Source organism: Penicillium roqueforti (genome assembly GCF_015533775.1).
Source record: "Penicillium roqueforti strain LCP96 04111 chromosome Unknown scaffold_06, whole genome shotgun sequence".
Taxonomy (NCBI): Eukaryota; Fungi; Ascomycota; class Eurotiomycetes; order Eurotiales; family Aspergillaceae; genus Penicillium; species Penicillium roqueforti.
In genome coordinates this window covers 430,799-443,595 of record NW_024067570.1, presented here as the reverse complement: position 1 = coordinate 443,595, position 12,797 = coordinate 430,799, and the positions used below count along the sequence as shown (strand labels likewise).

Sequence of the window (12,797 nt, the reverse complement as noted above, 5' to 3'; positions counted from 1 at the left end):
AAAGACGTTTTTTGTCGCACTCGTTTTCGCTTACCCTTCTAGAATCGGTGACAATTATATTGATTAATATTCTTTTTTAGGAAGGACACTTCAGAGATCTAGAAAATTATTTCCATGACTCTCTACTACTGTCTAACTACAACATATCTAGTCACAGTATCATGATACATTTGTCTGCCTGCAACAACACCCCTGTAGAATCCATTCGGCCCCTTCGCATCCCCGAGATCCCGAATGCAACAGCAATTTGTTTTATCCCTCAAACATACTCCGTAGTTACCTACTAGATGAATCCTGGTGGATATCTCGGTAGGGATCTATCTCTACCAGACTACTCCACCAAAGCGGATACGGACTAGTTCCCTGCTCTGCATAGTTATTGAGTAACCGATTTCGATTCATATCCAACGTTGCACTCTGTCTAGAACAATATCGCCACTGGTAGCAAATCAAAATATCAGTCGACAGCTCCGTGGGGGTACCGGGTCCAGAGGAGTCCTTGGTTAACTAGTGTGTTAGTATTAGTGTGTTAGTTTAGTGTACATGGCTCTGGCCCTGGCCCTGGCCCTGGAAAGGCCTTGTGGCGAACAGGAAAATTTCTCTCTTTTTTTTTGAACAAGGGTCTGTTTGCCTTTGCCGCTTCTCGAGACGAGACGAGACCTTGGTGAGACACCTGCGTACCAGGGAGTTTGTGTAGGTTTGCTTGATTGTATACGGGGTTGGGTTGGGTTGGAAGGTACGTACAAGGTACTTGGGATTCATTGGCATAGAGATATATATACGACGCAGCCAATCAGAATCGAGGAATGGAGGGGAAATGCCAGGAAGTAGATTTAATTCGAATATCTGGCCCAAACCACTGAAATAAATGAATTAAAAGAGCATTCGATCGGACGAGTATCCCACGGCATTGTACGTAGTGCCAAATATCGACATCCTTCTATTCGACTATCGCCTGCAGCCCGAAACCGGTTTTCTATTGGGTTGTCAGGCTACTGTAAGGCTCTCAAACTACAGGCGGATACCATTTCCGATTTGAAATAGAATGGATTACTACAACCTCTCCTCCTGATTGTCTGCCGTTTTACCTCCCCTTTTCGTTTTCGCGGAGATCTCTTTCCCTGAATATTCAAACGGAGTCTCCGGACTTTTGGGCCTAGACACTGATGCAGATCCATACAGGGGGGGGGCAGGGGGAAGAGGGGGGAACAAAGCCGTCCGAGAGTGGGGAGATTAAACCCCGGTGAACGTGTGGAATGTGAAAGGGCCGGTAGATCCCGCCTCCAGAAGGATCACCAATTTATTTCCAGCCGGAGGAGAATAAGGACACAAAGACCCGGCCTGTCGGGCCTTTTCCCGGCGGACTGGATGGTATGTATGTATGTACCTGCGCACTATTCCGGACGCTACTACTCTATACTACTCTATAATCTATGTAGGTGGACGCAAAAAGCCTCATATTACTTCGAGCCGAGGTGATCTACGATTTATCTCGTATACTAGTAACAATATAAGTGCCTCCGTGGGCGTTTCCTCGTGTTTTTCTCGTGTTTCATGGGGTCGCCCCTCCCGCATGCAAGTCACAAAACTAACTACGCAAACTGGGCGTTGTGCTAGCCTTCAAAACGGGGTCTGGTTTGACTAGTTGTCTCCAATACCCCCCAATCGTGGAGGCTTGACGGGGTCCCGAGAGTTGTTCATCTCGCTTCTACCGAGTACCATCTGAGACTTTAATTTACTGATCCTAGCCTAGCTACTCCGTAGTTAGTGATGTATACTAGTATTCATTTTATCTCCCTCCAATCGATCTACCAAATCACAAAGTGGCGCTCCCGTCCTGCGATGGGGCCCAACTTCCCGAGTCGCCATGCAATAACTATAATATACTAGTATTAAGTAAGTAAGGTTGGACTCCGTGCTCCGTACCCTGTAACTCCGTAGAACATCCGCCCGGCGAATGCAAATCCAGACTTCGGACGATGATCAGGACTGGAAATGGCATTGGGCGGGCGTACCGGAGTTTCAAGTTCGCTTAACGGGGCAGCTACTCCCGTGGGCGCATATACATTCCCTGGCAAGACTAGGATCTAATCTAATCGCTTGCTGGGGTATATTGTATGTATCAGGATATGGATGGGCTGAGACGGAATATGAGCGATGGTGATTGGTTCAATCTTGCGTGTATATGGTGGAAGACTCAAATTCGATGGAACATGCAATCAGAAAACGAAACAGGCTGATTCACCGAATCGAGAAATCAAATAAGGCATGATATCCAGCGACTGCCCAATCCAAGCCAAGCCTTTTTTCCTCGTATCAGGCTACTCGGCCTTGATTTTTCTCCAGGGGCAGGCAATAGATGGAGGACATCATACGAGCGACATCGAAGCACAGCAGTATTTTTGAAACCTATTTTGCAACAAGCGCAATACCGGAGCAGAGAGAAATAGGACAAGAACTGCAAGCCTCAAGGGTTGGAAGGGAAGAGCTATGCGCAACTATTTCCGCTTGTGGGTTGATCGGCTATGGACTCATTTCCTGATTACAATCTAATAGTTATAGTTGGTATAGGAGAGTAAATAAGTACTCCGTACTCCGTAATAAGCTCCGCTGTGAGATCCCTAGGGTCGGTCCTAAGAGTCGGTGTGGGGGTATTCTCTAACGGCGATCTAAGGGGGATTAGGAGGATGGACCCACCCAAGCTGGACTGCCGTGTGAATATTCAGAGCTCGATACATAATAGTTCGCTAGAACTAGGAATAGGATGTGTAGTTATCATGGATATCCTTATGTTGTATATTGTATATGGTGTATGGCTACTGAGGTTCTGGATAGGAAAATAGAAGACGACACAGAATGTTAACTATATAGCTAGTGTCGGAGTTAGGACATAGGCTATTTCCTATTCCGCACTCCGGAGTACTCCGTAAAGCAAAAGTAATTAATTAGTAGGCGCCGTTGCACGGAGTCTGGCTTGCCGGTGTTGACGCGGGGTGGAGACGTCAGCTTTTAACTTCTTTCCTAAAGGGGTATGTAGTGTGTAAGAACCCCTGGTCGGGTATTTATCTGAATCGGGGTTATTTCTAACCTATCGAAAGGAAGTATGTAAATGATATACGTACTTGCATTCTATAATATACTGTATACTCTATACGGTAACTACAATATATACTATATACTGTATACTCACTATGTATGTGTATCCAAAGTCAGGAGCTTGGGCCTTCGGGAGCACCGGGGTACACGGCACAGAACCTGGTAGGTGCGGGTATGGTATTGTCACAACGCTTGACATTGCGGACGCTATGGACCGTTCCCGAAGGTCCACTGGACCCCGGTACTGGTGTATTGGAACGGTAATCCAGTATATTATCGTACTGAATAATCGACCGAACCACATTGGCCCAAAAGCAAACAGGAAAGAAACACTTGGCAAATCCACAATGTAACCTGTCGAAGACAATTCGAAACTCACCTCTTAGCCGGTGAGTTTCTGGTTCCATGTGGTCCCCGACAAGACCTGCACCGTCTACATCGGGCATGGTAAGAAAAGAGGAGTCCAAGGAGAAGTGGAGTATCCAGTTCGATTCCATTATACATAATGTGAGAATCCCCAACTCATGACATATTCCGTCTGGAGTCAGACTAGCCTGATCCATGAGACCTCAGAAACAAGCTTTGTGGAATGGGGTAGAGGACGCGTTCATCTCAGATCGGGGTCTATCCAATGAGTTGGACGCGAGGTCGTTTCCGAATCGAGGTGATGTCCAGGTACAATGAAGCCGTGGGTCGGACCTTGAAATGGTAAGTTGGATACGAGCGATCGACGGATTTCAGTCCGTTCGGGTATTTTTGCGGCTCAGGCCGATCTCAAAGTTCGAATTTGGTTTTGGAAACGACAATACACCGAAAAAAACACCGAAAAAACAAATACAATTGAAATTACCGCTCGGCTAGAAAGTTTCGACATTCTAAAATTATATCTTCTGGAAAGGAGTTCGATGAACCAGAGTTCGTATTCAAGGTATGTTTGGTCTAGATTGCGCGGGATCCATAGATCAGCATCTTAAAGTGAAGCTATGTGTGCCGAGGAGATACAACATAGACATTCTGTTACATCAGATCAACCCACTCTATCTGGTTCTTCCACCCTAAGGCGTGCTAACCAGATCTGCTTCCAGATCGGATCCTCGTTTTATACGGTTTCTATCGTGACACGAAGTCGTCTTAGTACGAGTAGTACATGTCCGTCAATCAAGTCCGAATACAAACAAATCATCACCTCAGCAATAAAATACAGGACGCCATAGTTAACTAACTAGCCATCCCGCAATTCTCACAGATGCCCCAGGCACTCAGCCTAACCGCATCTGGAAACTTTAGACGAGAATACCGGCGCCTATCACAGTGCCTGGGGAAGTGTGTATCCGTATCATGTCCATATCCATATCCACCTGGGCGTACAATAACTTACTCCTATCCCGTACAGTTGATAATAATATAGTTGATCTTAGTGTACGACGCTGGTAACGGCTGCGTTTATAAGCCTTTTTTCGTGCGACGTCATCCGGGCTGGATAAAGATGTTGTACCATGTAGACCAGGTTCCTATCTAGGAATAGCTATCCTGGCACAGATACAAGATGATACCAGTCTTGCATTCCCGAGGTAAAGGCTGATCGGAGGTTTTTGGAAATGGGGGCTGATGTGGCTTGGCTGGGGAAATTGGGTAGCTAGTTAAGGCTCTCAGTAGTCAGAATGTCAGAGTCAGAATGTCGCGAGCACATGGTGAATGGCTTTTTGACCGAGGCTGGCTGGGAGGAGATTGGGCCGTTGCGATGTTGACCACCCCTCCTCGGCTTGAACATGAGCAGATACAGTAGTTACGTGATATCGGTACTTGCGTGGTACATGCAATGGCGACCTCGTGTTCCGTTATGTTAGGTATGGTTATTCGAAAAAAGACAAGACGCAGTCTGAAATATGTGCATGAATACTCTAATGTAGCTTCTCTAAGCCTTTCTATAAACCCCCTTCCAGCTACCAGCCGAGCTAGCAAGTTGGTGTTGACACAAAAGGTGAAAGTAAAAGGCCTACTCATCCGCAACGGCAACCTCAGCATCCCACTTCGGCGCGCCCATCAGACGAGCACGCTTAACAACACGCTCAATACCATCAAGACCCCGCTTCAACACATCCATCTTAGGCCCGTAGCTCAGTCGAACGAAGTGGTGACACGGGCTGTCGAAGAGATCACGACGCTTGGCCGGGTTCAAGTCGAAGAAGATACCAGGCACAACGATGACCTTCTGGGTCAGCAGCGCACTGAAGAAGTTCAGACCGTCGGAGATGTTAGCCTCCTCAGGCAGAGGGGGTTCGATGGAAGTCAGATCGAGCCAGACGTAGAAGGTCGCGCCGGGGACGTCCTGGACACGGAAACCGATATCGTACAGACGGCCCAGGACGTAATCGCGCTTCTCCATAAAGTGCTGCTGCAGCGCCTTCATCTCCGTGCGCACCAGCCACGGCTCCAGCATCGGGATCGCGGCTTCTTGGAATGGCACGTTGGCACCACCGTCGAGGTACGATCCTGCGGAACCTAGGGCGTCGACAAAATCCTTGGGTCCGACCACCCACGCAATTCGCCAGCCAGGAAGGCGGAACCGCTTTGTGAGCCCATCGATCAGGAGAACGTCTGTGGGTCCGGTTAGCCCATGATCAAAAATTAGGTTTTCGGCGCGGGTATCGTACCATCCTTGTTAACGTCGACAACGTTCGATGCACCACTGATTGTTGTTCCGTCGCAGCCCGTTGTGTAGTTGTATCCGCCGTAGAACTCGTCCAGAATCAGAGTCGCGCGGTCACGGCAGAGGTCCTGAATTTGTTGCAGCTCGTCTTGCGGCATGAAGTGGCCTGTGGGGTTACGGGGATTGGAGGTCAGCAGCACCTGGGTACCACGGGCGATTTCCTCGGCGATCTTGTTGGGGTGGATGTGGTAGTGGTCCTCCTTGGAAAGAGGAAGGGGGATGGGCGCAATCTGCAGGGAATCAGTAAACGGCAACATTTCGGGCTCAGCTCTTCTAACGCACGTTCTTGAACAGAGACAACATCTCCGAGTACGCAGAGTAATCGGGGATGGGGAAGGACAGATACGAGTTTCCGAGAATGGCAGCAATGCGAATCAGACCCGCGCGGCCACCTGGGACAATGCAGACATTCTCCCAGGTATACTGACTCTCCTTGCCCTGGCGGTAGTGGTCGTTGTACAGACGAGCGACGGCCGCGCGTAATGGCTTGATACCGGCGGTCGGGCCATATTCCCGGGAAGCGGATGTGATGGGAATAGCAGTTGGGCGAGGGAAACTTCCCTCGATGCCGTCGTCAGCCTCGGGGGCTCCCTGACCTAGATTAGCCCAGCTGGAAGGATCATCGGCGTAGCCATGCTCGCAGGCTCGCTCTGTGCACCAGACGACACCGGTGGAGGCACGGGAAGCGTCGAGACCGGCGTGGGGACGGTGACCCTCGTGAGCCTCTCGAAATTGCCGATGGGTTTCTGAGTTGAGTTCTGAGGGTTTCCAAAGTTAGAAAGCTAGAAATGTCAGAAACGTGTCATTGCATACCGTTATCCGACAGTTCCTTCTTGGCCGAGGGATTGCGGTTCTCGGACGGGCGTAGGATGCTCAGGCGGCGGCCGGAGAACGACATTCTTGCGAGTGTTCTGGTTTGATTATAAAAATGATTACAGCGCCTTTCTTATAAGAAAAATAGGGAACTCTCGGAAGTGGGAGGGGCAAAAGTGAAGAAAAAAGTCATCTGCAGCGAGCCGGGTCTCTTTTATAGAAGGACGCAAAGGCCGCTTGCCAACACATACTAGGACGAGCACACCGACTCGACTCCTATTCATAATTCCCTCAATCCTCAGGGGCAACAGGCGCTCCGCGCATATATTAATAGCGCAGACCAATACGGTGTGATCTTGAGATATTTCCTATTTAGTCTTTTAGTGGGCGATCTTCCGAATAGTAGCCGGGAGTGCCGGAACTACGTTTCGGGTATCATATTCAGCTGCTACTATAAATATAGCTATTCCCATACAGAGCTATAGCACAGAGCTATAGCTACTCCGTATACATCGTAGCTGTACGGAGTAGACTAACCTGGCCTTGCCAAGAATATCGGCTATCCGACCTGCTCCGGCATCCCGATCTGATAGGCATCCCGATACGGATTATAGGTCTGGTATAGATTCCACCGGAAATATAAAAAAATAGGCATATACATCATATGGAAGCTTCGTACGTTCGTGGACATTGAGATACTAGTAGATCAGTAAAGAGATAACAATCCGCGAAATGGGAACGCAAAATCAGAATAAAAAAAGAAACGGGACGTCTTTATCCCTTCACCTCGTCACCAGGACATCATTCATGCCGTAAACAAATCATTAGATGCTCGCCTGGAGACGCCACAGTCCAACTACATGTTTGCCACGGCGTGGCTCGCTGAAAGTCACAAAGAAGAAGGGGAGATAGAAAGAAGTATCTCCCCCGAGAACGGCTGCTCAACAGTTTCAGGCCAAATCCAGTTGGGTAATAAGGGTCAGGATGGGAGAACGAGCGCCACAGGCGATGCAAAGCATTGAAACGACGAGGATCAATCCTCGCCGGGGGGAATCAAGGGAGGGTATTAAGTCAAGAATGAGCGGAAAGCAAACAAGAAAACGAAGGATCTAATCGACCACCTGGCAGTAGAGTTGAATCTCTCCCACCAAGCCCTTGGCGAGCATATCACGATGTTGTTCCCGCCATTCCAGGAAAGCGAGCTGGACCGCCTCGTCGCTATCGATCGTGACGAAATCACCGTCTTCATCCCGGTAGCGCAGCCGGACACTTTTGCTCCCGATGGATCGATCAGTGAACCGAGCGAGTTTGGCATCCACGCGGTCCGTCAATGACCGGAACATAATGTTGGTCGCAATTACCAGCGTGACATAGTTGTCCTCAAAATTCACCTTGGCCTTGAGTTGAGTGGGCATGTAGTCTCCTTCCTCTGGCTCTTGGGTCAGGGGCGATGTGGCAGGATCCGAGATTTGCCCAGAATTGCGGGTATCATTATATTCCGGCTCGTTAAAGTGCGTCGTGTGGAGTTGGGGCTGGGTACGAATGGGGAGCTGGGTGTTGGTGGGCGAACCGTTCTGGCTGCGGTTGACGGGGGTTATCATGTTGGCCATGTGCGCAGGGATCGGGGGCACGGGGACATTGTCGACGGTCTGCATAGTGTGCACTCCCATATAACGCCGTGACTCCGGATTGTTACTGTGATGATGAATATCAGGGCTACTAGCCGATCGCATTCGCTGGGCCATGCCATTTGCGTGAGACTGCGAGGCTGAGAGTGGAGGCAATGACGGACGCTGAGCACCTCTTGGAATAGGTTGAGGTGGGAAATATCCGCCAGAGGTTGTTCCGTCCCGCGATGTTACACGAGACAACGCTGGTGCTGTGTAGCGAAGGGTATCCTCATTCCAGACCGATGATTGAGTGGTGGAATTGGTATTCTGACGACTGAAGGAGAACCCTGCGGATTGAGAACTCGATCTTGTGGAAGGAGTCTCAGTCGTGGGGGAAAAGTAGGAGCTTACGTTTCGATCACCGGGGGACATGCTTCCGCCCCCGGGGAACTGAGTGTGCAGCGCAATCGTTGGATCGGTTCCCGCATAGCGCGGTCGGGTATTGGGGTGAGCAGCAGAGATGGAGCTGCCATTGGTGGCAGATCGGTTTCTCAGACTAGTACTGGACGGATTTCGGCTCATGGGGAATTCGGATTGATATGGATCTTTGTTGCTGGCATCATCGGTATCATACTCTTGTTGATAGGGGTTGGGAATGTGCGGCATGCCCTCCATGTACGTGAACTCGCTGTCGGATGTACCAGTATTGCGCATAGTGCGTCGCTCCGCTTGAATCACCCGTTGGGTGTCAATGTCCTTGTACCAAGTCCGCATGGTGTTCTCGTTAATATATCGGATGATAAAATTGTCAACGACACCAGGGTCTCCTTTCCAGAAAATCTGAATACGATAGAGTCCTGTGTGAACCGATTAGAGGTATTTTTCTTAACTTAAGAAGCCAAGAGTGATCCTTACCAGGCTTTTGAAGACAAACAATATCTGTGACGTTGGCCATGTAGATTCGACCTTTCAGTTGAAGACGAGCCTTTCCTTTCGCATTCAAAGACGGCTTATCTTTTTGCATCATAAGCTTAGACTTTTGCTTGTTGGGATTGATATCTTTGCAACAGAGAAGTATTCGCTCGAAGAGATAGATATGGTACTAAAAGCCATGTTAGTGACGTGCCATTTCGGGAAACAAACCATAGGATCAGACAGTACCTCTCTTTCGCTATCCTTACCACTGTCTCCCTTGACAACTTGGAAGGTACCAAATCGAAGAAGATCTCCGAATGACTCCATTTTCAATGCTTTCCAGTCATCCACGCGCTCGGATAAATCAAGTACCGCCGCAGTCAAATGTTCTTTGTGGATTGCCTCGTTAGCAAAGTCCAACACAGTCTGGATGCAATTGACTGCACGCGTGATATCGGCCTGCAGTTGCTCGTCTTCTAATTGTTTGCGTAGCTCCTGAAAAGGTACAGCTATATTAGCTCGTTGGTCTTGGACCTAGCATTCAGCAAACTTACCAAAAGCATCAGCGGGTATCGAGTCAAACGCTGGAAGGGTTTCACAAAGAATCCATTGAGCGTTTTCGGCTGAGCGACCATTTGCTGCAGATCTATATGGCGTGGCGCACTTTGGATTTTGTCCCAGTCCTTCATACAAGCTTCATCACAACGCATCTGGTTGGCAATGAAAGGCTCATACTGCCGGAAAGCATCTTCATGCAGGAAGAAAAGGTGACCCCAGTTCTGCATTTCTTCTGGCAGGGCGTAGTGCTGCTCCATGCGAATCAGGAATCGTTGGGCAAAGTCTAGTAGGTTGTTTAAATTGAGGAAAATCTGATGGCTCGCATCACCTGTCAAAGCACCTGTCTCTTCCAGTTCCTTCTTGAGCGCTTGGAGATTCTGCAGGTGATGAACATAATCACGCTCCGTCTCCAAAAGTTCCTTGAGGATATGCTCTCGCTTGGTAAGCTTCACATTGGTTTTCGCGCTGGGAGCCTCTAGAACTTCGGATTGCTTTAGTTGACCTTGCATCTCGAGTATGTCTACCACGCGGTTGACCATTTTGATCACTTTGATGAATCCAGTGGTACTCTCGCCGTAAAGGTCGGTGATCAAAAAGCAATCCTGCTGAGGGAATGCCAGCTCTTGTAAACAGGCCTGTAGGAACTTGAATGTCGCCGCTTTGGGACGCTTCGCCTCAGTTACCTTCCCAGTATCAATTTCCAGCGGCTCGTCGGGACCAGATGCATTATAGATGCTCAATAGTGGATAGCCATTTCTGAGACAATTCCACAAGGAAGCCACCGGATCTGTATTTCCTCTTATGCGATCATCATCATCCATCTCTTGCAAGTATGACTCAAAATTGGGAACTTCGGATAGCCGTCGCCTCAGATTGACACAGCTCTGGTAGATCGATTCGCCACCACGGCGGTTGATGATGTTATCCTCGGCGACCGGAGCGCCGCTCATGGCTGAAGAGTCAATCATATCTTTCCTCGGGGGCCAGATATAGATGAGTTAGACCAGCCAGGCTCAACTTAAATCTGCACAGCAGACCCAAGAGGGATAGGTTCGGAAGGATCGACGGGCGTCGGAAGTGGAGAGATGACGATCATGAGTTCCCCGGGGGCGTAAGCTGCGCGGCGCAGGGGGTGTCAAACGAGAGTTTCGAAATTCCGACAGCGATCCGATCAGTTGTCGTAGGTGTGATTTTTGAAATATACAGATCCCGGGAAGCGCTCTCGAGATCAGAGATACCTATATATTTGTTCGAACCAATAGCGCGAATATCAAGTACGATGCACCGTAACTTGAAAAGGAGGGGCTCGAGGAGTATAATCCGACCTTCAGCCAGCCCCAATCGATGGGGTTTGGGGATTCGAGTGTTTAAAGGACCGCTGCAGCCGGGCAGGCGAGTCAGATCAGGTAAAAGAGAATTTGGAGGAACACCTTTGCGAAAGGGCCAGTCACTAGGACACGACGGAGGACAATCGAAGTCCCGAGAAAAAGGGGGCGCACGGAATAATAGGATAAGAGAAGCCAGAACAAGAAGGGCTCGGTAGTTAGATGAAGTCAATAACCAGAACGACAGGAGCAAGCACAACAGCTGAGAGTTCTGCTGATGGAACAGAGGAATAGGGATCCTTGGGGCCGAAGGAGTCTGGTCAGTTTCCTCAAAAGGTTTAGCGTGTGTTTTATGGGGCGGTGTGGTGTGGAGAGGGGCAGCTGTGTCAGCAGCCCTCCACCTCCCAAGGTTGGGGGTCAGGGCTGGGCAGCCTAGGCCCTGGGACAAGGCTGGGAACTGGAGGGCTGGTGATTTGGAGCTGGAGAGAGCTAGGGCTGGAGAAGAGAGCTAGTGATGCTGGAGTAGTTATGTACATTCGTACCTTTTGTAGGGGGCTTGCATACAAAAGGTACATTCACTGAGATATATACTTACACCTGCACTATTACAACCTTTCTGCCCTCAAACGTTAGTATCCCCTGTCTTTAGCGCCTAGGAATGGTCCGTGCAATTATAAGACAGTTCTGATTTTGTCGGTTCCCTTTGTGACATAGCACTATGGAGTATATAATGAGTGACCTAGTTAGTATTTTGGAAAATGCAATCGGTACTATCTTTTTCTCTCTCACCTAGACATGGGGTTTCTCTTTAATCATAGCCATGGCATGAATGGAATATGCTATATATACTACGAGTTGTTCCCCAACATATTTCTACAGTAATAGTTACAACACTACATAAGACATTGAGGAAGCGGCTCATTATGGACCTCCTCGCTCTTATCTGACACATTGATCTTCTACAACGCTTGCTTTTCTCATGAAGGAGTTAGATACATGTAGTCATGTAGGTTTTGCTATAATTCTATGAGAAATCCTACGGACACACCCCCGCTAGCTACTTCAGGTATCTCCACCGCTGGCCACAATTATCAATAATATATATCCCTACAGTATTCTGAACACCCGCGCCATGACACCATTGAAGTACCTTTCTATACCTATTTAGAGATCACCTGATCTACACTATAAGATAATCTAGATTAACAAGAATACTAGCAGTCTTTATATGTCTTTTCATAGGCATAAAAAAGTACTTCAATGGTGCGGTCGGGTTATAGTGATCTACACAACATGGTGGACAATTGCGGCCGGCGGCGGATATACCCGAAGTAGCTAGCGGGGAGTTCTATACTCGAATCACGTGACTCACGGGGGCAACAACTATAGGCTCTTGAGGATGACTCTGTATTTAGATATAGACTCTACTGAAATTCTACTTTTCTTCTGTCTCGAATTTAAATGGAATATCTTCCTTCTATTCAGTTTGCGACTGAAGTACGTGAGATAATTGCGCTCTATCAATCAATCTCCAGGGCTGGTGGGCCTTGCCTCGTCCAAACCTGACGTGACATGCACCGAGGCCAACCCATCTGCTCAACCTCCTTCTCCTTCCTTTCCCCACAACCTTCATCTTGCAAAGGACCTTACCTCATTTATTAATTTTCTATAATCTCTTCACGGAAAGTTCCTTGCAGGATTTCACAGCCATCGCGCGACGCCATTGATTTCGGCGTTCCATTCATCAGCCCGGCGCAGACCCCTCTGAAA

At 48.8% G+C, this 12,797-nt stretch overlaps 2 protein-coding genes across 2 annotated transcripts; both read right to left on the bottom strand.

The window, feature by feature from the left end:
- Nucleotides 1–5,092: 5,092 nt before the first annotated feature.
- On the bottom strand, nucleotides 5,093–6,704 carry LCP9604111_3688 (pyridoxal phosphate-dependent aminotransferase; the record flags this gene model as incomplete). The annotated part of the gene is made up of 4 exons (XM_039071303.1): nucleotides 5,093–5,694; nucleotides 5,751–6,036; nucleotides 6,089–6,564; nucleotides 6,620–6,704. The coding sequence occupies 4 exons, from the start codon at nucleotides 6,702–6,704 to the stop codon at nucleotides 5,093–5,095; spliced, it is 1,449 nt and encodes a 482-aa protein (XP_038930351.1).
- A 1,024-nt stretch (nucleotides 6,705–7,728) lies between these two features.
- On the bottom strand, nucleotides 7,729–10,652 carry LCP9604111_3687 (Rho family guanine nucleotide exchange factor CDC24; the record flags this gene model as incomplete). The annotated part of the gene is made up of 4 exons (XM_039071302.1): nucleotides 7,729–9,086; nucleotides 9,145–9,331; nucleotides 9,391–9,639; nucleotides 9,699–10,652. The coding sequence occupies 4 exons, from the start codon at nucleotides 10,650–10,652 to the stop codon at nucleotides 7,729–7,731; spliced, it is 2,748 nt and encodes a 915-aa protein (XP_038930350.1).
- Between the last annotated feature and the right edge of the window lie 2,145 nt (nucleotides 10,653–12,797).